This window comes from Castor canadensis, chromosome 8 (assembly GCF_047511655.1).
Source record: "Castor canadensis chromosome 8, mCasCan1.hap1v2, whole genome shotgun sequence".
NCBI lineage: Eukaryota > Metazoa > Chordata > Mammalia > Rodentia > Castoridae > Castor > Castor canadensis.
Window position 1 is genome coordinate 148,029,039 of NC_133393.1, and position 21,662 is coordinate 148,050,700.

General features: G+C 58.4%; 1 protein-coding gene across 7 annotated transcripts in view; it reads right to left on the reverse strand.

The window, feature by feature from the left end:
• Window positions 1-2,244: 2,244 nt before the first annotated feature.
• Elfn2 (extracellular leucine rich repeat and fibronectin type III domain containing 2) overlaps window positions 2,245-21,662 on the reverse strand; it is a 50,428-nt gene continuing 31,010 nt past the window's right edge. For 5 of the 7 annotated variants that reach the window (XM_074084440.1, XM_074084442.1, XM_074084441.1 and 2 more), the window contains one exon: window positions 2,245-9,598. In XM_074084440.1, coding sequence (XP_073940541.1) covers window positions 6,711-9,176 — 2,466 coding nt within the window. In that variant the 5' untranslated portion in view covers window positions 9,177-9,598 and the 3' untranslated portion in view covers window positions 2,245-6,710. Of the gene's footprint in view, window positions 9,599-16,740; window positions 21,179-21,662 lie in introns of all 7 variants that reach the window. The other 2 variants (XM_074084437.1, XM_074084436.1) reach the window with 1 other exon arrangement.

Here is a 21,662-nt window from a genome sequence, read left to right on the forward strand (position 1 = left end):
GAGATAGTTTTCCAACCCTAGCCTGATGGGATGTCTGGAAGAAGCTATCCAGAAGAAGAAGTGAAGCTTGTAAGACAGATAGACTGGGTTCCATCCCAGGCCTGCTGTTGTGGAGCTGGACCAGCTCGGGGAAGTGCCATTCTTGATCCTGCTTCCCCCACCCCCACCCCCACCCCATACAGCAGGGAGAGGCATTGGCCGGACCGCCTGCAGAGCTTTCTGCCAGTGTGATGGCCCACTGCTAAAACAACCTACCAAGCCATGCCTAAAGCACTGGGGCTGGGCAGTTTCATGGCTGCAGATCTGGTAGCTTCTGAGACATGGGCAGGAGACCATGAGGCAGAAGCTTCTGCCCCTGCACCCTCCTGCTGTCCCAGAAGCAGAGCCCACAGCCCACCAGCTCCTCCATGTGGCTATGATCCTGGTGCCAGCAGCCCAGAGCCTCCAGGTAGACTGCAGTGCCGCACTGGCCCAGTTGTACACCCTTTACACTGGTGTGGCCTCTCAGCAATCCTGAGCCCTCCCCAGGTACAGAATTCTGTTGTCTGCAACAGAAGTGGAGGCAGGATTTAGAAAGTCAGTTATTGTACCTGGCAAGGAAGAGGTGGGCCCTAAACACTGTGGGCAAATTTAAGTGAGAAGAGGGAAGGGCGGAGGAGTGAGTCTTCCATGGAGGTGATGGGGGAGGGGAAGCTGCTGGTGAACTTCAGGAAAAGTAAAGGCAAGAACCCTGAGGACATTGAGAATCTGCCACTTTCCGTGTCTGCATCGTCACCAGTAAACTCTTCCACAAGGATCCTGCACAGCCAGGAAGGTCTGGGAACCCCACCCCAACCGCCTGCCAGAGGTGCAGGCCAGGCTCTTTTTACTAGAGCCCAAGCCCAAGGCAGGGAAGTTGGGGGTGGGGGCTGGGCAAATAGGGCCTAGAGAACCCAGACCCGGAACTAGACTCTACAAGCCCACAGTCCACAAAGACTTTGGAGAAAACCTGAGTGGGCAAGGTACCACCCACATAGCCCTTGGCCAGGGAGCAGAGCAGGGCTGGCCTACAGCTCTTTTTGTCCATGTGGGTGAGGGAGAGGCCTCAGGGAGGATGTAGGGCAGCTGGGTGAGGCCCATGGGGCAGCCTCAGGAGGAGGATGGGAGCTACATGAGGAAGAACCAGGGAACAGACAGGAACAGAGGACAGACCTCAAGGCCCACCTGTAGCCACCTGGGGACAGCTGACCCAAGGCTGTGTGAGGACATTTGGAGGCGACATAAACCAACAGGGATCAGCAGAAGGATGAGGGACCCCAAGTCCTGGGCTCTCCTAGACAGCCCCTACAGTCCAACCAGCTCCAGAAGGGTCAGAAAGGGAACAGGACAGCCATGGGCCACCAGCACCACAAGGGCCACAGCTCCTGCTGACACAGGGCTGAAGCAGCTGAGTGTCATTGTGTGACCTCCCTCACAGGGGCTAGCTCAGTCTTGGGAGCGCACGCAAAGTAGTCAAATCCAGGCCCTTCCTGGAGGAGGGTCCATAGCAGCTGGAAACAGGGGGCCAAGAAAAGGAAGGTAAACTCTGCCTCTGAGAAGCTGGGGCTGAGTATAGGGGAGGACTGCAGGCTCCTGAGCTGAGGTTTGGCATTTGAGCCTACATGGCAACTAGAACTTTGTGGCCTGACCACAGGGACAAATAGTATCTCTTGATTCTTGAAGGAGCAGAGGTGGCCCATAGCTGTGGAGAGGAGAGGACAGCAGCCTGTGGAGGGCACCAGGGCACAGGCAGGTAGGCGGAGGCCCAAGACAGGTGCTCAGCCAGCCTGGAAAAGGCCCAGGACTTCCACCACGGCTGGCCACAGGAAGCAAACAGGCCTGGGACAATCTGGTGTCCATGGTCACTGACTGGAACAACTTTGGTCCTAGAAAGCAGCTGAGGCTTGGTGACGCCCCCAAGTGGCCCTCTCGCTGTACACAGGGGTCTGCACCCAGGGGGAAGGAGGTCAGGACAGCAAGCGTGAAGTCACAGGGCAGAGGGGTTTCCAGGTTTCTGTGACAAGTCATCAGGCCCCAGCCCACCAGACCCAGGGGGTGTGGGAGATGCAGCATCCTACATAGCGCCACCATATTCCCTGTTGGCTGCCCTATGTCTGGCAGACCTGCTTCAGCCTCATGGGTGGGGCTCCAGAGGAGAAGAGGCCGTGGGAAAGGTGCATGTGGACTCTGGAGACGCTGAAGGACATTCAACAAAAACCTTGACCCTGTTGTTTTACATAAGAAATTTATTGCAAATATAGAAATCGATTCTCTCCATACAGGAATCTCCGAGTTGAGGAAAACAATTTCGTGCCATTCGGTTTAAAACAGGAAGTTGAGGGGAGGGGGAGGCAGATGGATGGAGGAGAAAATAAATGAAGTTACCCCCACTAAAAGAAGAAAAGGAGAGGGTTCGAGGCCCCCAGAGGGAGGAAAGGTCCGTACACAGCCCGGGTTCACAGGTTCAGAGATCAGGGCCCCAAGCCCAGCTCTGCAAGGCTCAAAGCAGGTGCCAGGCTGCAGGTCTCGGTGAGGGGGGGGCTGGCGGCTCCTAAGGAGCATGGGGTAGGGGTGGGGAGCAGGGAGGGGAAAGGAGACCCTCCCCAGTGGATGCCCCTGCCTCTCCCTGCTGCTCAGCAGGAGTGGCCGCCCTCAAAGGGGGTGGTGGGGAACGATGAGGCAAGTAGAGGACACTGGGTCTGTCAGAGATGGGGGGATGTGGATCAGGGAGGACAGGGGCAGAAGCTGGGGGGACTGCAGAGCAACAGTCTTGCTAGACAGGTGGCACATACCTAGCCTTGTCCCAGTCCTGGGCAGGGCAGAGTGGTGGGGTAATCAGAGGAGCAGCCTCGGGAAGAGCCAGCCCCTCCACCCCCACCCCCACCCACCCCCAGTCTTGTTTTCACAGCTGCTGACTCCTTTTGTCAGGCCTGTCACTTATCCTAAGGGACAATGGACCACCTCAGCCCCTCTCCACCTGTCCTGTCATCCTGTTTTCTCTGCACAGTGCCCATTGCTGGCACTGCATCAAGGCCCCTTGTAAGCAGGGGCTTGTCACTGCTGTTCTTGTCTGTCCCCTTCCTGGCCTCAGCCCTGTCATTAACTGGTTCTCCACGCTAGGTTTCCTTTCCTTCCCTTTCCTGTGCTTCTGTTTCACACTGTTTTAAGTTTCCCAGAGAGGGAACCACATGAGTGATTTCTAATTGGAAAGCTGGGGACCCTTGGCCAGCCCCAGCTCTTCTCCCCACTATCCCTAGATGCCTCTTGAGAGCTGTCCAGGACTAGCCTTTCCAGGGGGGGTTGCTTTCCTACCCCCTTGCTGCCCCAGGTTTCCTCACCTGACACAGGCAGCCCCATCCCCACCCTGTTCCTCCCTACCCGTCCTCCTTTAGGAGGGTACAGAGCTGAGGGGTTGGTCTTTGGTGGCACAGAGGGGCCTTGTCCTGGGAGGAGAGAGGCTGGCCTGGGACCCCTGAGGTGACCCCTAACACTGCCATACCTCCACTTTTCACTTCTGGAAGGCCACTGGCTCCAGCAGAGGGCTGGCTGTGTCCGCCAAGCCTGCCAAAAGACAATGGACCCTCCATGTCACCTCCTGGGAATATGCTTCACAGGTGGCTTTCTGCTAGGGACAGGAAAGTGAGGGTGTAGCCTTCCCACTCTGTCCTTTCCCTCCTCTCTCCCAGGCCCCCAGCTCTGCCTAGCCCAGGCCTTAGCCCTGGATCCATTGCCATTACAAACACAGGGCCCTTGCCAGGCTTCTGTCTGGCAATTTCACTCTGGCCGGGGCAGCAGCACTCATGCAGGTGACCTCCAGGAGGCTCTTACCCAAGGAGACCTGGCCTGGACAGTTGGGGTATGGCCCAGCTGGGAGGGAAGAGGCTGGCGCCTTGGGCTCCCCTCTACCTCACGAAGAGCAGTGTGGCCTGGGTCTCTTGGGTATCTCCCAAGTATCCAATACCACTGTTGAGATGGCCTGGCTCTAAAGACTCCTGAAGTGAGAAGGGCTGAAGTTTTGCAGATCATCTTCAACCAGGAATGATGGCAGAATGGTGAGGACAAAGCTGACACTGCTGGAGACCCCTTGGGTACAGCTAGCTGCGGTGAGGCCAAGCCCACTAGGCCCACTGCCCACCGGGACTCCTCCTGCTGGGTCCCAAACCTCTTTCTCTGTACTCAGCAGTGGAACTGACCCCTCTCATCCTACCTGGCCAGCTGAACCACCAGGTGCCTCTTTGGGGGTCCCCAAACCTGGGGCAGAGAGCTAGTCCTCACATACCCCTCCACTTGGAGATGGGCTCTCGAAACTTCCTTGGGGCAGCCCTTCCTGTCAGAGAAAAGGGATGGGACAGGGACAGGGGAGGTAGCCTCAAAGAAAGACAAGAGGGGAGGAAGGGAAGTGGCACTTGTGGGCCTGATGCCCAGAAAGACGGGAGACAGGCATGGGGAAGGGCTGTGTTGGTGGCACCTGTTTTGAGTCTTCTGTAGAGCTGGCCCTCCCTGGGTTTCAAGAGCTGCTCAGATCACAACGGAGGGAATGGGGGAGAAGGGGGCAGGGAATCTGGACAAACCAGCACATACACGACAGATGTTTGCTCAGAAAAATACAGTAAAATCGTCATGCAAGTATAACAGGGAGTCTGCTTTCTCACGCCTCTGGCTTCTTAGCCTGCCTGTGTTCTCCGTTTGGCCAAACGGTGTGAGAAGGGGTTGAGGGCAGGTTTGGGGGTGGGGAGGTCTGTTCTGCATATCCAGGCCAGCCCATCCCCTCTTCTCCCCAGGAGAACAGTCTTCTTTGCAAATGTCACCCCCAAAGTGAGTCCAGGGTTCGGCCCACCTCCAAAGTTGATGTGACAGAGGCGTTCATTTGAGCCTTCCTGGTTCCCCCCACCCCCCCAATCCTGCCGCCAGCAGATAGGAGGGTAGCGTCTCCCAAGGGATGGCACTAGCTTTCCTGGTCAGAGTCCCCCACAGTACAGGTCCTGGTCTCAGCCCAGTGCCCACCCTCACACCATAGTCACATAGTCACACTCCCCCCATCTCAAGAAGCCCAAATAAATGACAGGCCAAGAATGGAGGTCTCTGAAAGGGCTCCTCTCCATCGAAAGGTGGGTGGGAAGTGAAGGCGCACACAGGCAGGAAGCAAAGCTGCCCACTACAGTTGTCCCCACTCCCCACCTCCCATCAAAGATGAAGGGAGGATGCTCAGCTCTTAGCATTCTGGCTGGTCAAGACCCCAGCCTCAGGACCCCAGAACTGCCTCCCCAGAGCTTGTTCCCAGAAACCTCTGGCTCTTGAGAAAGGCAGCCGCCGCCTGGCCCGGCCTCCTCACCACCCTCCATAGCCGCCCACACTGACAGAACCCCAGAGCCCAACGGTTGGTCGCTCGCTCTAGGCACCAACTGCCAGGCACCAAGTTGCCATAGTGATGCTAACTAGAGAGGGGGAGGGGCTGGGAACCCAGCCTGCTCCCCGCTGGGTCGGTGGGGGGACCTCACTGTTTGTGCTTTGTTCGATGTTGGGTGGGGGTCAGATAGAGGGGAGTGGCCATTTCCATGGAAATGTGGGAGCCCCTATGGCCAGGGGTGGAGGCAGGGATGGGGGGCAGCCCTCCTTCCTCAGGGCAGGCTGAGACACTGCCCCAAGGCCCCACAGTGGGAAGTTAGGCAGGTGGAGGTACAGGATGTGAGGCACAGGCAGGAAGCCCCCCATTCCACACCACCTCCATGCTGCCCCCAGGCATCCACATTCACTGTTGCCCCTCTGGGGTGGGTAGGGGTCCCGGAAGCCCAGAGAAGCTGGGGGCCTGGCCGGGGGCCTGCACCTGAGATGCTGGGGGAGCTGGCCTGCCCACCGCCCACTCCCAGGCAGCTCCCTGGGCTACTTGGAAGACACTTGAAGGGGGTGGGTGGCACATACACTGACCTCTGCCCCTTCCTTGTCAGCAGGACCCTCCCACTCCCACCACCCAGGGTTATGAACCACAGCCCTTCACCCTGAGGGCGCTCCATGGGCCTTCTAGAAAGGAGAAGCACCTGCCTGGTTCTCAACTCCCTCAGCTCCAGGAGACCACAGATTTGGAAGGGGTGGTGGGTGGTCTGTGTGGGGGCTCTGAGTGAGCTGCTGGGGTCAGTGACAGCACTGGGCTGATGGGAGACTGAGTCTAACCTGCTGTGTGACCCTGGGGCTATCACAGGACATTGGGAAAGGATGCCCAATGTCCATCTGATATCAAATTTCTAAGTGACCTGCCCCCTCTCTCTGCTGGGGAAGACCCCTCCTCTATCCTGGACAGGGTTCCACCCAACTCTAACCCAGTCTCCTTTGTCCCCAGACCTGACCCTAGTCCCAGCCCCAGTCCCTACACCCTCTTTTGGCTTCTTTGCCTGGCCTCTGCCCTGCACACCACAGCAGAGTCCCTGGGCAGCACAGTAAAGACGACTGGTTTCGGTATTGGTTTGTAAACTTTAAGGAAAATGTGTCTTTGTTTTCCTGTCCGTTATTGTCGGCTGTTGGTTGGTTCACAGTCAGGTGGTGGTCAGGTGTGTGCATGGGTGCGTGTGTGCGGGTGTGCGTGTGCGTCCACTCCTCGGCCTCGACCCTCGGTCTGTCCCCCCCGCCCAGCCGCCCGGGGCCCATCCCCCGAGTGCCCTGGCCCTCCCCCTCCAACCTCACCAGGAGGAGAGAGAGGGTCACAGCTTCTGCTGGGCCGAGACCCCCTTCCAGTAATCGAGGATGTCATGCAGGTCCTCGTCCTTGGCGAACTGGACCTTCTTGCGCAGGGCATGACCAGCGGCCATGTACACCTCCTCACGGTGGTGCTTCTTGTAGGGCCGGAAGCGCTCCCAGATCTTGTGTGTGCTCTCAGACGAGTACTCGGGGCTGGAGGAGTACCCCGAGTAGTAGTGTCTGGGGGAGAGCTGTGAGTAGGTGGAGTCACGCTTGGAGCGGGTCAGCGGCTTGAGGAAGGACACGCGCTGGCTCAGGCTGTCGGCACCCTCCTCGTAGTAGAGGGCAGGGAAGCTGTGCCGGTGCTCGCTGCAGTGGTAGGCCGGCTTCACCTCCAGGTGATGGATGCCCCCGCCCCCACCGCCGCCCCCTCCGCTGCCCGCTGGCACCAGCGGGAGCCGGTCCAGCGGGCTATTGAGGGGACTGCCCTTCTCGATGTACTTGGAGTCGCCCTTGGCCAGCCCTGCGGCAGCCGGGTGGTCAGGCACGTCCAGGCTGAAGACCTTGGCGCTCTTGATGGAGCCGCTGGATGACACACTGCAGGTCTTACGGGTCACGGCGGCATCGGCGCTCAGCTGGCGCTGCAGCGGGTGATGGGAGCTCTCCTTGTAGGGGGGTGACAGAAAGCTGGGCCGCTCCAGGGCTCCGGGAGCAGCAGCGGCTGAGGCGGCGGCAGCAGCCGCAGGGAGGGACTGGCACTCGAAGGCCAGCTCGGGATCCCCACTGCCGCTGCCACCTCCCAGGAAAGAGGCCGAGTCCAGCTTGAGAGCATCGATGCAATTATTAATGATCTGATTGACCTTGTCCACCTCTTTGGCGATGGTGGAGATCTCAGCGGCCGAGCCCTGGCCATTCTCAAGGTCTGGGAGGTCATCCTCAGGCCGGGCCAGGCCATCCCCCGTGGCACCTGTGCGCACCTCGATATAGTTGCCTTTGGTGGCCACCTTGGGCGTGTCCAGCCCAGCCTCCAGCCCCTTGGAGGTAGGCAGCTTCTCCCCGATCATGGACGGGATGGAGGACATGCGAGCCACAGGCAGCACAGGGGGCTCGCCCAGCTTCTGGGCTGCATGCACGATGGAGCCGGTGTCCACATCGGCCCCGTAGCGCATCTCCAGGATGGTCTTCTTGACGTTGACGGATTTCTGCTTCTCCTCCTGCATACGCCGCTTGCGCAGGCAGTAGTAAACGGCGCCCAGCACAATGACCATGCCGAAGAGGCAGCCCAGAATGGTCATGATGTAGTGGGTGGTGGTGGAGGTGCTGGGTGCCAGGTCACCAGGGACGGGGTCCCGCGTGGTGAAGGTCAGGCAGGTGTGGTTGAAGCGGCGGCTGTTGCGAAGCGAGGTCACGCAGAAGGTGTACTCAGTGTGCGCCCGCAGCTTGTCCAGCGTCACGATCTCCTTCTTGTTCTTGAGCGTCACGACATCGGAGAAGTAGCTGTTGTTGTACTGTACCAGGACGTACATCTTGCTGTAGGGGTGCGGGATAATGACCACCAGCGTGGCCGAGGTGAAAGTGACATGGTGCAGTTTGATGGCGGGTCCTGTGGACGCATCCGTAGTGGACGAGGCCGGCGGCTCCACGGAGAGGATCTCATCAGGGTTGAAACCCGAATTCTCATCAGGTTCTCTCTGAACATCGGTGGAGTAGGGCGTGGGGTGGCTCACAGGCCGGGCGGGCAGTGAGCCATTGCGGCACTTGGCCTGCAGGACAGTGATGGCATTGAGGCTGTGGTAGGGCCGGGGCACGAGCAGCGGGTAGCCTGCAAATTCCCTCGGCGACTCACACTGCAGACGGTCATAGTTCTTGGTGACATTGTTGAAGACCACGAGCCAGGCGAGGAAGCCAAAGAGATCGCACTCGCAGTTGAAGGGGTTGCCAGCCAGCTCGCACACCATCAAGCTGGCCAGGCTGGCAAAGGTGGCACCATCGAGGCGACTGAGCCGGTTGGAGGACAAGTCTATACTGATGAGGCTTGGGCACTCAGAGAAGGCGGTGGGTGTCACCACCTCGATGAGGTTGTGCTGGACGAAGAGGAACTGCAGGCGGTTCATGCCACGCAGCATGCCCTCCGTCAGGTTGCTGAGCCTGTTGTAACCCAGCTGCAGGACCTGCAGGCTCGACTGGCCCAGGAAGGCGCCATCCTCAATGTAGGAGATCTCGTTCTTGGTGAGGTTGAGGTCCGTGAGGTTCCCAAAGCGATTGAGCGAGGAGTAGAGCACAGCCTTCAGCTTATTCTCATTGAGCCGCAGGTCATGCACGGTACTGTTGATGTGCTGTGGGATGGTCTCGTAGGGTGGCTGGTTCTGGCTGCAGATGGCCAGCCACACGTAGCCCTTATCTCCCTCGATGAGCCAGCAGTCGGCACGCACGGTACCCGGCCGGCACACACACAGCAGTGCCGCTGCACACAGCCCCAAGCGCAGCATAGTGCTGGCCTCGGCCCCTCTAGGGCCAGGCTGAGATGAGGGGCCGGAGGGTGAGGGACCTAGCAGCCAGAGGCTGGAGCTGGCAGCACAGTCCTCCCTGGGGCCGCCACCATCTTGGGGGCGACCCCCAGCACAGGGGCCCCAGGCAAGCTGGGCAAGGCTAGTTAGTGCCCACTGCTGGGGGCTTTGTGGGAGCTACAAGCAGGCACTGGGCCTGACCAAGGTGTGGCTCCTGGCTCCTGCTGGGAAGGTGCACAGGTTGTCAGGCCTTGACTTCCTCTGTCTCCTCCTCTTCCTTCTTCTCCTCTTCTGGTTCTAGTCTTCGAACTTCAGACGATTTCCACAGGAGACTGGAGTGTGCCACTGGGGAGTATCGAGAGAGACAGGAGCAAGATGGAAAAGAACCGTCTGTCACTTGGCTCCTGAAAGGCAGCACCGAGAGAGGGTGATGGATCAGTGCAAGGACCCAGACCAGCTCCTTCAGGTCCCAGCAGAGGCCCCCAGTCCCTCCTCCACACCCCCTTCCAGGGCCTCTGTGCCAGTGAGCACCCTGGGGTCCCTGCTATATCAAGCTGAAGGGTGACAAGATGTGAAGGGGGGTCTCCCAGGAAGCCTGGGAGAGTTGAGATGGAGAAGGGGCAGGCTGAGGACAGAGGCACAGGAGTGAACAGGTGAGCACAGGCACACAAGCACCCCTAGACACACCCAGCACACTGGCGTCCAGACCTGCCAGCCTGCACGAAGACCACACACCCCACATGAGCCAGAACCACATGGCGTGCACACAGGCAGGTGCACACACACATGCACACATGCACACGAGCTCACCTACCATCTGTGCACATGACAGACAGGCCACACATACAGGAGGCAACACCCCCAAGCGGGTGCCCCCGAATCCAGATAGAGAATTAAGAAGCCCAGCGAAATGCCTTTCTCCAGGCCCAAAGATAAATAATTCATTTGTTGTGTAACTGCTCTTGTTCCAAAAATAATTCCCTTGTCTCAGCTTCCATGGGGGAGGGGAACAGAGCGTGGTGGCTCTGGGCCCCCATGCAGGGGAATGCAAAGCCCGGGGTCTCCACAGGAGAGTTGGTCCTACAGGTAGAGCTGAGCCAAAGGAGGAGGACAACAGTCAGGAAATCCAGAGATGCTCTCCAGTGTCATCCACCTCCGACATGTTTTCCAGAAGAGCCCCCTGACCCAGTAGGGGGGCCCCAGGCCTCCAGAATGCCATGGCCAAAGCCTCACACCCCTTTCCATGGCTGGAGAGTCAGAGGCTCAGAGAGGGACAGAGACTTGCCCCAAGTAACACAGAATAGCCTGGCCAGGATCAAGGCTTCCAAGGCACTGTGAACAGGAGCCAGGAGGCCTAGCACCCCATCTACTCAACCTGACTAGCCAGGTAAATCTCATCATCTGAGTCTATGCCCACATCTACAAAGTGGGGACAGGTGCCATCCCAGCCTATTTGATAGGGAGACTGATGCCATACCCAAGATGCAGAGGATCTGGGGTGGGGGGCAACACAGGGGTCACAGCCTACAGATCATCTGAGTCCACCCTCTCACTTTCCAAGTGGGGAGCCCCAGGCTTGGGAGAGGCTTGGCTCAATTCCTCCTGCAAGCTGGACATTAGCCACTCAGCCAAAGCTGGCTGTAGCTCCCACCCTGTGCCCTGGACCACAGGAACAGTCCAGCCCCTTTCCCTCTACCTCAGCAGGGGCCCAGGATGGCCAGGATAGACAAAGAAAGCTGGTGACTGTTCAGAAGAGCCACCTCCGCCCCCTGCTCCTCCCACTGGGAAACTCCAAGAGAGAGGCACTTTGAAAGAAAAATATTAAATCTTTGCTGTTAGAGGAAAACCAATTTACAGCACTGAGCCCCAGAGGCGGAAGAAAGGAAGGGGAGCGGTGGGGGCAGAAACCCGGGAGGAAGTCCTGGGCAGCAGTGTTTGCTGAAGAAGTGGCAGGTGAAGAGGACCCAGATGACCTGCTGGGTCACAGGTGGCGCTGTGGCAGAGGCTGGGAGGAACAAGACCTCTGAGGCTCAATCTCACACCTCCCTGCTTCCTGCAGGGCCAGCTTGGGCGTGTCATGAGGTTGTGCAGGAAGAGGGTGCCTGGCAGCAGACAGCATTTCTGCCCTCAGCTGTGCCACACAAATGCCTTTGGCTCCCATACACATGGCTCCCAGGAGACCTCAGGTCAGTCCTAACTCTTTCTGGGCCTCGGTTTCCCCTATCACAGGCAGCGGAGCCATACTGAAGGGAGTTGAGTCCCAGAGCTTGCTGCTTCAGGGATCTGGGAGGAGGCATGTCAGAGAGCCAGCCCTCAGTCTGCTCCACACGCAGTCTCTCCCCCTCCATCTGGGAGCGTCTGGTGCACACACAGGTGTGCGGCTGGCTCAGAGTGCCAACACATGGTGTGCTGACGTGAGTGAGGAGACTGTGCACGCAGGCACATGAGCACACGTGTGTGTGCACAGGACGTGCACAGTTGAGGTCAGCCACAGGAGGACATGCTGGTGGGAGGAGGGCATGCAGGTCAGGGTTGCTCAGTGTGACGAAGGCAAGCGCTGACCCGCCTATAGGCCGAGGTGTTTAAGCACACGTGTTGTTCACATGCAAAACTCTAGCCACACAGAGCACCCCCTTGCCAACCTCTCTCCTTAGATCTGAGCTGCTCAAACCAGTGTCGCCTTTGCCAGCCCCGGGGATGTTTGTCAAGCTGGCTGTAGTGCTGGAAGGTGCAGGCCAGGCAGAGAGATGGAAAGAGGCTGGGCAGGGGGGTAGGCATGGCGTCCAGACTTGGAAGGCATGCTGGACCTGCCTCAGTCGGTCCCTTCCCTTCCCAAACAGACCAAGGTAAGCAGAGGCCTGTGGCACCCCAAGTCCAGATGCTCTGCACTATTCCCCAAGTCCTCAAGGTGACCCTGCTGTGGCCCTCTGCTGCTGCTCCTGGTCTCCAGGATGGCTTGGGCCAGGACCCAGCTCCCACCCTCCCCGTGACTCACACGTGGGGGAGGAGGCTCCTGTCACCCTGTCCCGTGTGCGTCAGCCGCCCTGTCCCCATCCCTGGGCTGCTTGCCCACCACCCGTTGAGGCCTGACGCAGCCAGGGAGGGGGACAAGGAGGCTGAAAAGACGCTGATAGCAGCACCTGGCCCCTGGCCTGGCTGCTCCCCACACACAGAGCAGGTGTGCAGCTGGGGAGGTTGAGGGGCAGTCTGCATTTAATCAGGCCTGGGATAGAGGATCTCAGAGGTCACACAGGCAAGGTCATGTGCTTCCTCTGCTCAAACACACACAGACGGAAGGGGAGCAGGGCCTCATGCAGAACACATCTGGACATGAGGACTAAGAAGGATGGAAAAGCTCAGTGGGGAGAGGAAAAGAGACAAAGGAGAGCCTGAGCCAGAGGAACTGGTCACAGTGAGATAGATGACAGATATGGTGAAGAGGAAGGGCACCTGCTGCCCTCCCCCAGGGGCCAGGAAGACAGACAACACTAGGCCTGGCTAAGCCCTGAAATGCAAACTGTGACAAGCTGGAGGGAGGAGGGGAGCAGCAGGAATCAGTGACTGGGAGCGCTAGGCCACAGTAGTGCCCGGCCCCTGGGGTGGCCTGGGAGGCATGCAGTCATGCAGGGAAGCTCCAGACCGGGGCAGCTTGTCAGTGGAGAGCAGGCTCCTGGCTGCCAGTCTGGCCAGCTACAGGCTGTGTGATGTCCCCTCCCGTGGCAAGAAAGGAGAAACACCAGCAATGCTGACAGGTACTGGCTGCTCTGAGGGGTGGAGCTGGCCCAAGTCTTGGTCAGAAGTGGGCAGGGTCAAGGACTGTCTAAGCCACCTGGGCAAATGCCTCCCCTCTCCAGGTTCAGCTGTAGCAGCAGCCAGGTGACCCAGCTGTAGTTATGACCTGCCCTTCTGTCACATAGCTCCAGGCCCCTGAATGGACTCAGAATCCTAGAGCCTCCAAGCTGGAAAGGAGGAGCTCTGGCTCAGCCCAATCCCAGCCTCTCTCAGGGGGGAAACTGAGGTCAGGAGAAGATGGCATATGGTCAGGGTCCTGCACCAAGCTGATGCAGACTCAGGAACCACAGTGGCAGTGACAGATTCCCATCTGCCATCCCCGACACTAGGTCTGGGTACCAGTCCCCTCACCAGAGGGTTGGAAAAGTGGGGCAAATAACCCCACTATGCAGCTGAGGTGCAGCAGTGAGCCCTGCACCGAGGGTCACCCGCTGGTGTGGGCATGGTGGCAACTGTGGTTGAGCGTGGATTTCATGGTGACCTATGTGACCCTCATCACCCAAGCCTGGGGTGCCCTTAAACTCAGGCTCACTGAACTTCCCACTCACATCTTCCAGATCTCCGCTCTTCACCCCGCAACCAGCAGGCTGAGCACTAGGCTCAGTCATAGAGGAATTCTGACTCCCCCCTCATGGAGTGGGGAGCTTGCACTGCATGTGGAGGGTGAGAGGGTCTGAGGGTGGATGGGTGCTCCCAGGGGACACCTGTCAGCTCAGGAGGGCAGGTGAGGGAGAAGCAGACTGCATCCCGGACTTGGATCTGCCCAGCCCTGGCACAGCACAGGCTCCTCTCCGGACCAGGCTGGCTGAAGCTCTCCGAGGTCGATGCCATCATCCAGGATTAGGAGGACAGAGGACTCCTTGCCTATCTCTGCTAGAAGCACAGCTTGAGACTGAGGCCTGGGGGCACATGCTGGGTCTTGCCATGGCCTCCACCTCCCAGGGTTCTGAGGGCCTCAGTCCCTCTAAGACAGGACATGACACCTTCACACAGAACTACTGGTTGGTAAGTCAACTGTCTGAATTTCAGGTGCAGCCAGCCCAGGCTGCAGGGCAGAGAAAAGTCACGGACACTGGAGGCCATGAGTCCTGGGACTGACTGCTGAGCTACGTGACAGAGGCACAGTAACTAACCACTATGGTTTCAGTCTCCTCACCTGTGAGGCATTCACAGGGGTGCCTTCCCTGATGGCTCGCTTGTGCCTGCCATTTTATCTTCCTCAAACCTTACGTTAACCCTGAGTGGCTGGTGCCTTGTTGTACAGATGAGAAAATCAAGGCTTTCTCCTTCGCCAGCTTCCTCTGAAGGCCGGGCCTCAGGGCAAGGATGGCACATGCACTGACCATCTGGTGGGTTTCCTGCCCTCCGGTAGCTCCCTCCCTTCCAGTCAGAAGGAACTGCCATTGAGTCTTGACAGACTGACTTCTCTATCAGTCAAAAAGACCTTATTCTAGGACAGCTTTGCTCCTCGACCCCAGGCATGTTCCCACCTCAGGACCTTCGCACGTACTGTTCTCTCTGTTCAAGGTCACCACAGCCCACTGCCTCACTTCATTTGGGACTTCTGCTCAACTGTTCCCCACCTCCACCCCCTACTTTCTCTGATACCAAATCCAAAGTAAATTCATCATTCAACCCTGGCTTTGGCCCCCTCCTGGCACTCAACACCACCTGACACTGTGTAGCTCGTTATCCTTGCGCCCCTCCCACCCACTCCACCAGCGAAAGTAGGACTTTATCTTGTTCACTAGTGTAACCGCCCCCCCTTGCAGGCCTCCAATGGGGTCAGAAATATAGCGGGTGCTAGGTACATGGTACGTGGAATGAGCACTCGGGGCTGGGGATCTGGGAAAGCCAGACTCCACGGAGTCAGGATGCCAACCATCAGAGAGAGGAGCCCCACCAGTGACTGGTACTCACAATGCATCAAGAAACACACTAAGCCTTCCTTTGTGGCATCAACCCTCTTTAGTTCTATTTTACAGGTGAGGAAACTGAGGTTCAGAGAGGCTGCCAAAGATCACACAGCCAGGACCCCAAGCCAGACTAAGTTGAGCAATGGGAGTTGCCTGACTTCCCAGTATCCCTGCAGGGTCTGCTCCCACAGCTTACATCCTTTCAGCGACGGGCTCTCAGCACCTGCCAGAAACTACTTATTCTCTTCCTGAGTAGCTCTGTGTGTTGGAAACTTCTATCACAAAACCAAGTCTGGTTCCTGGGACCTCTTCGTTGGTTCCAGAATACTGCCTTGGGTACCTGTAAGCCTGCTGTCGTGCCAGTACCCAAGCTAAAAGCCCACAGCCTCTACCTACTCTTCTTGAGCCATGGTGTCAGGTCTCTTCCACCCTGAGTCCAACTGCCCGTCATCAGGTCCTTCCTGCAATGTACCAGCCGGAGCCAGTATCAGCACTGGCCGGATGTAAGCAGTAACTGGCACCAGGGACCCCTCACCTCTCCACCTGGCTCCCTGCTTCTGCTGATGTAGCACAAGTGTGAGGCAGCTTTGTCCTCACTTTGTCCTGGATGTCAACCAAGCCCCCCAGCCCCTCACACACACTGCCAGGCAGCCCAGTACCCTCAGAACATTCCAGGCAGCTCCGCGCCCTTCTGTCTAGGTCTCACCCGAGGTGCTGGGCTTCGTCCGCCCCATTCCATCATCTCTCATTAGTCTCAGCCCGCATGCCAGCTGCTCCGCATCCCTGGGGGGCCAGCCTCTGCCCTCGCTGCCTCCGCACCCACTTTCGGCTCTGTGTTGTCCTGAGCTATGGGCAGTTCTGGTTGTACCATGTCATGGGGAGATAAACAGCAGGCCTGGGCCAGGAAGCCCTCCTGCCACTCGCCCTGCGCTGGGGACCTTCTATCCCACCAGCCACACTTGCCCCCTCCCACCCTGCAGGTGCTATGGCAGACACACCTTGCCTTCACTGGGCTGAAAACAACATACGTCTGCAGTGCCAGGGCTGGGTATGCAGGCCTGGATGTGTTCAGCCTGAGTCTCCACACTCAGAACCTTAGCCAAGGGGCTTGGGCTGGCGTGTGGACCCTTTGCTGCCACCAGAAGAGCACCAGTTGTGGATCAAACAGGCATTGGTGACCAGCTCATCACGACCCCGGGCCTTACCTCTCTGGGCCTCACTTCCCTCATCTGTTCAGAGAAGGGCAGTGCACACAGGTCTCTTGGGCTGCTGGAGCCACCCCAAGGCCTCTATCCCTGCCCACTGTGCCTCCCCTGCTCCCAGGGCGTCAGTGTCACCAGCACCTGGCCACATTCCGGCTGCAGTGGAAGCAACTGGCAGGTGTATGGAGACCCCCACAAGGCCTTGCCCACAGCCCACAGCCTGCCCAGGGAGGCCAGCCCAACTCTGTGGGCAACTCTTTAACAACTGGCCCTACCCAACCCAGCCCACCAACCAACAGGCACTGGGGCTCAAGTGCAGCCCACAGCCAGGGAGGCCCTGCAGACAAGTCCACCCTAGTGCCATCCCAGGGTCACTGCCTGACCTTCCCGGCTGTTGAGGGGACTACCTCCTTCCTCCCTTCCCCGCCTGGCCTTCACTTCTCCTCCCCTGAACCCCACCTTTCCCACTGACCCCAACTCCCCCAGACTCCACCTCCCTCACTGACTCTGCCTCCCCGACCTGACCCCTGCCCTTTCCCCACCTGGCCTTTTCCTCTCCCACCTGACCCCTGCCCTCTCCCACCTGGCCTCTTCCTCCCCCACCTGGCTTGGCAGCAGCCCCTGGGCACTACTCACCAGTCTCCACTGGACCCGCTCTTTCACAGTGCCTGCGCACACGCGGCTGCCTCTGCCTGCACGGCCTCCATTCATTCATTCAATAAACATTTATGGAGCACCTACTATGTACCAGGCACCGGCTAGGCCCTCCCTCCCGCTCTGCCTCCGCGGCCTGCTCCTCCTCCCAAAGGGTGGATGTTCCTTCCAGCCCCCCAGCACCCTCATGGCTGTCCCAAGGCAGGGTGGGGACCCCACGGGGAGAAGTGGAGGCTCCAGGATTGGAGGGTGTTGATGGGCAGCCTGATAGGGGGATGGGCAAGCAGAAAAGGCCATCGGTTGAGCCTCGGAGTTCTTCCTGTCAACTCAGTCAGTCCTTGGCACAGGCCTTGTTTTCAACCAGTGCTGTCATAATTCCTACTTTATAGACAAGGAGAGCGAGGCCTCCTGCTGAGCTGCTATGCCCTGAGTCTCCCCTCCTCTGCCCCAGGCTCTGATGTGACAAATGCCAGGACTCCCTCTTCCTCAGGTCAGGAATGAGAATTTGGGGTTAGCTACTTGGCGATATTGAAAACTTGGGAGCTTGCATTTCAAATATCCTCATTTAGGGATCCCACTGAACCCCGGGGAGATGGGGTGCCCTGGCTCTAAACCCCACAGGGCAGAGCAGGAGGGCCTTCCTCCTCTCTGGCTTGGTTTGCACTGGCCTCTGGGCACTTCGGTTTTTGAGGGCAGTGAGTGAGGGACCCACAGAGGGAGGGCCCTTTGAATCTCCCCTGCTTGGGCATCCCATAAGCCATTGCCCCCCCCAACACACATACACCTGTCCTACTCTGTGGTTCTGGGTCTTCTAGCGCTAGGACACCAACAGTATGGGTCTGTCACTTTGGGAGTCCCCAGTTACATGAATCTGGGGCTCAAGGGCTCTAGAATGTACGGCCTCTGGTCTGGAGCCACCAGTTCTCCGGGATTTCAAGTGCCTACTCACCCACAGCTTCCCCGCGACTCCCAGGAGGCCCACTGGGTCAAGGACCCCAGCCAGGGGAGCACTCCCAAGGCTTCCCCTACTTGCTTTCCCTTTGTGACACTCCTTCTCTGCCCCCCACAATGCTGCCTGGGCCACTAAGGTCAAGTGTGGGATTCCTACTGGATCTGAAACAAACACAGAGCTCTGGCAGTTGTCCCAGCTGTTTCCAGTCCAGGCTATGTAGACGCCTGAAGGCCTGAGCCTGGCTCCTGAGCACAGCCTATAGAGGGCTCTGGGGTTCTGGGGTGGCCCCAGGTTCCCACTGCTCCCCACTGAGACCTCTGCCTTCCTCCCTGACTCTTCCAGGCTTCTCAGCACTCCCCCACCCAGCCCCCTGCCCCCAAGTGGAGCCTGTGAACTGTCTCCTCGCCACCTCCAACCAAGTGGTCACAAGGGGTCGGCATGGACACAGCCCTGGACTGCCTGAAACTCCCTCTCCTAGCTACTCTGAGCAGGCTGGGGGGGGCGGGGGGCGGTCCAGACTGAAGGACTCCTCCAAGACCATGGGTGGGCTGCAGCTGCTGCACAGAGAACAAAGAGGCTCTGTCAGTACCCAGGGGCTGACACTGGGCCCCGGAAACACTGGGGGAGGGCCGCCGGTGGCTGTGGTGACTGCTGGCCAGGCAGAACCCATGGCCGTGAACCCCAGCTCCCCTGTCAACCAACTCAGGACAGCCAATTCCTGGAGCCCTGTCCTCCCTCTGCTCTGGAGAGGCAGGACCCACATTCACTCAGGTCTAGCTTCTGCCACTTAACTCCCTCTCAGGTCCCTGGAAGCTACTTCTGAGTGTGTTTTCTATTCTGTAAAAGGGGACCAGGGCACTGGCGAGAGGGAACAGCTGCAGAGCAGGGTCTGGCACCTAGAAACCGTTTAATAAAGCTAGCTGCCATAAGTAACGTGCTGTAGCCAGGCTCCAGGAGTATAGCACAGGCCTGGCACACAGTAGGCCTCATCACCCGCTGTTTTAACAGGAACCGTGAGGAGGCTCAGCCTAGCCCCCTGACCGTGTGTTTCCTTTGGTCCTGAGAACTCTGCACCCCTCTTTGCTTCTTTCCTTGCCCCCTCTCTGAGGTCCAGACCCCTCAAAGGCCTGTGACAACCCCCGCCCTCAGCCTGTTCCCAGCCTCGGTTTCTCTCCTGTGGCCAAAGCACAATGGTTGTTATAATTAACGGATTATCTCAGTGCGACAGCTGTGGTCCTTTGAAAATTAGGTTGAATAACAAGATCCTGATGTATGGTAATTTCCTTTCATCTTTCTCCTCCTTTCTCTCTCTCTCACTTCAGCCATGTTATGCATGCAAATGTTTTTCCTTCCTTCCCAAATACCTTCCTTCTCCCTGGTCTCTTCTTCCTCAGGATGGACTAAGGTTCTCAGTGGGGGTGGGGGGGTGGACAGGAGGAGGACCCTCGGGCACTGTAATTTCTGAAATCTGCTGCCACCTGGGGCTGGGGACCTGCACCCGGTTTTCCTCCTCCCTTCTGTATCTAAGCAGAGGTCTTCCCTGAGGTCCTGGTCCTAGCTCTATTGCCCTCCTCCTGCCTGTTTCCCCGCCCCCCCCACCCCTAAGCGCAATGCTGACCACACCCAAACCGCCCTATCGCAGCTGCTCCTGGGTCTCCTCCCTAGCACCTTTAAGGCCATTCATCCCACAACCACTTCCAGGTCTGGACTCCTTGCCTGCAGCCCACCCACTCCACATCCTGGTTTGCCCCAGTTTCCTGACCCAGTAGAGACATCCTCATCCCTACCCTGGGGGTCTCTGTGTCCACCTCCCACTGCCCCTCATCTGTTCTGCCTCCTTTCAGCACCCTCAGGTCTCTCTGCCTCCAATCCTACTGCCCCAAGCACCCATCCTCCACCTTCATCTCTCTAGAAGGCAGATGTGAGCATGAGCCTCCCCTGCTGGGGCTTCCTGGCTCCCAGCTCCCCACCTCCCCCCAACCGTGGTCCTTTGGGAGTTGGTGTCTACTCTCCTCTCTTGCCCTCTTGGGGTCCCCCTTGTGGGTTCTGACAGTCCCTATACCTCCTCCCTCACCACTGGAACCCTGACTGCTGCTTTCCCCCTGGACTGAGTTCTCCAAGGAAGGCCCCCAGTAGGTGCTCGATAAATATCTGTTAACGAGTGAATGGAGGCCAGGCCTCCCCTTAACAGATAAAGAAACCCGAGGTTCAGAGTACTTAATGACTCGCTCACAATCACACAGTTCATGCAAGACAAAACCAGGACTTGAACCCAGGTCTGTGGCTCCATGCCAGTTCTCTGCAGTCTGGGGAGAGCTGTGGGATGCAGTCTCTGCAGAGGTCTCAGGGGGCTTGGCCTTCCTTCCAGCCTCAGCTGGATGCTAAGGAGGCAGGCTCCCAGCCTAGCTGTTACTCCCTTGAGTCTGACCTTGGAATAGCCACGTAACCCTTAGGGCCTCAGTCTGCTCTTCTGAGAAGTGGGAAGGAGCCCACCACACTGGGCTCACAGGCCTTGGAGGAAGCTGGTCCTGCTAACAAAGTTGGAAGGGGGGGGTCTTCCTACCCTTACCCTGAAAACCCACTGCACTGCCCCTGGCAGGCATGTCCCAAGGCTGGAGGTGGACAGGATGGGAGAGCCCCCCATCAGTGAGTGGTAGGGGAGGAGCAGGGTGGGGGTATCGGATTATGACCTTGGGCTAGAGGCTCTGAGCCCCAGTGTCCTGCTCTGTGATCTGGGCCCACTAATCCCACTTCCTGGGGTTGCAATGAGGATGAATGTGCACAGACAGCCCCTAGCCACGAGGCTGCAGGTCCTACAGGTATGGGATCCTAAGGTGAAGAGGGGAAGAAGGATGGGACAAAGTGGGACCATCTACCCCTGACTCTCTCTCCTCCACAGCCTGCAATGGCTCCCACTGCCCCACCATGTCTCTTCACAACCTTGGGGTTTCAGGTATGCTCACCCACATGTACTCCAGGCCTTTGCTCATGCTGCTTCTGAGCCTAGGGAAGCCATTCCCACCTGTCCTGCCTTTGGGGTCCAGAGTTTATGCCCCCTCCTCTAAGAAGCCCATGGAGATTTCTCCTCTGCAGGCTGTGTGCTGACCTCTCTGCTTCACCCAACACGGATATGTGTCCCCTGGAATCCTAGAAAGTTCCTAGAAATCACCTCACCTCACCTCCTCCCATTTTACAGGTAGGGAAACTGAGGCATAGACTTGGAACAACATCTTTCCAGGAATGCACTTGAACCCCAACCTCTACGCCTTCCAGCCCTCCACACAGCTCCTCTCAAAGTGCCGAGCCATGGAGCCCCTGCCTGTCTCTCCACACCCCCCGCCAAAGGATGGGACCCCTCCTTCCTCTCTGTGCCCCCCCCAGTGCCCAGCCTAGGGCCTGGCGCATAGTAGGCACTCAGTAAATGTCTGTTGAATTGAATTGCGCTCAGGGCGGCCAGTCGTCTCTGCTCTGTAAGAGAAGCATACAGTTAGTGGAGCTGTTCCCATGGTGACCAGGGGCAGGACCACGCTGCTGGGGTGAGGAGTTGACCTGCCCCAAGGACCCCGAGGGCCCTGGGGGAGGACTGGGAAACCCGGAACATTCAGACTTAGATGAGTCCAAATTCAAGCCATGCCGCCCCTAGGGCCACATCGGAATCATCTGTCAAACAGGTGACATTGCAGCCCCTTGGGGCTCTGAAGACTGCTCATGACGAGGACCAGAAGAGACGTGAGAAGTGCACACAGTGACTCCCAGCTCACAAGCACTGAGTGCTAGGTGCCTGGTGCACAAGCTGGGTGGGAATTACACCCATTCCACAGATGAGGAGACTTAGGCTTGGAGAGGATACTGGCTTGCCCAAGGCCACACAGCCCATGCCCTCGCTCCCAAACTATATGTGGAGTCTTCCTACAGAGGAGAGGAGAGCAAAGGGTGACAACAAACCCCAGAC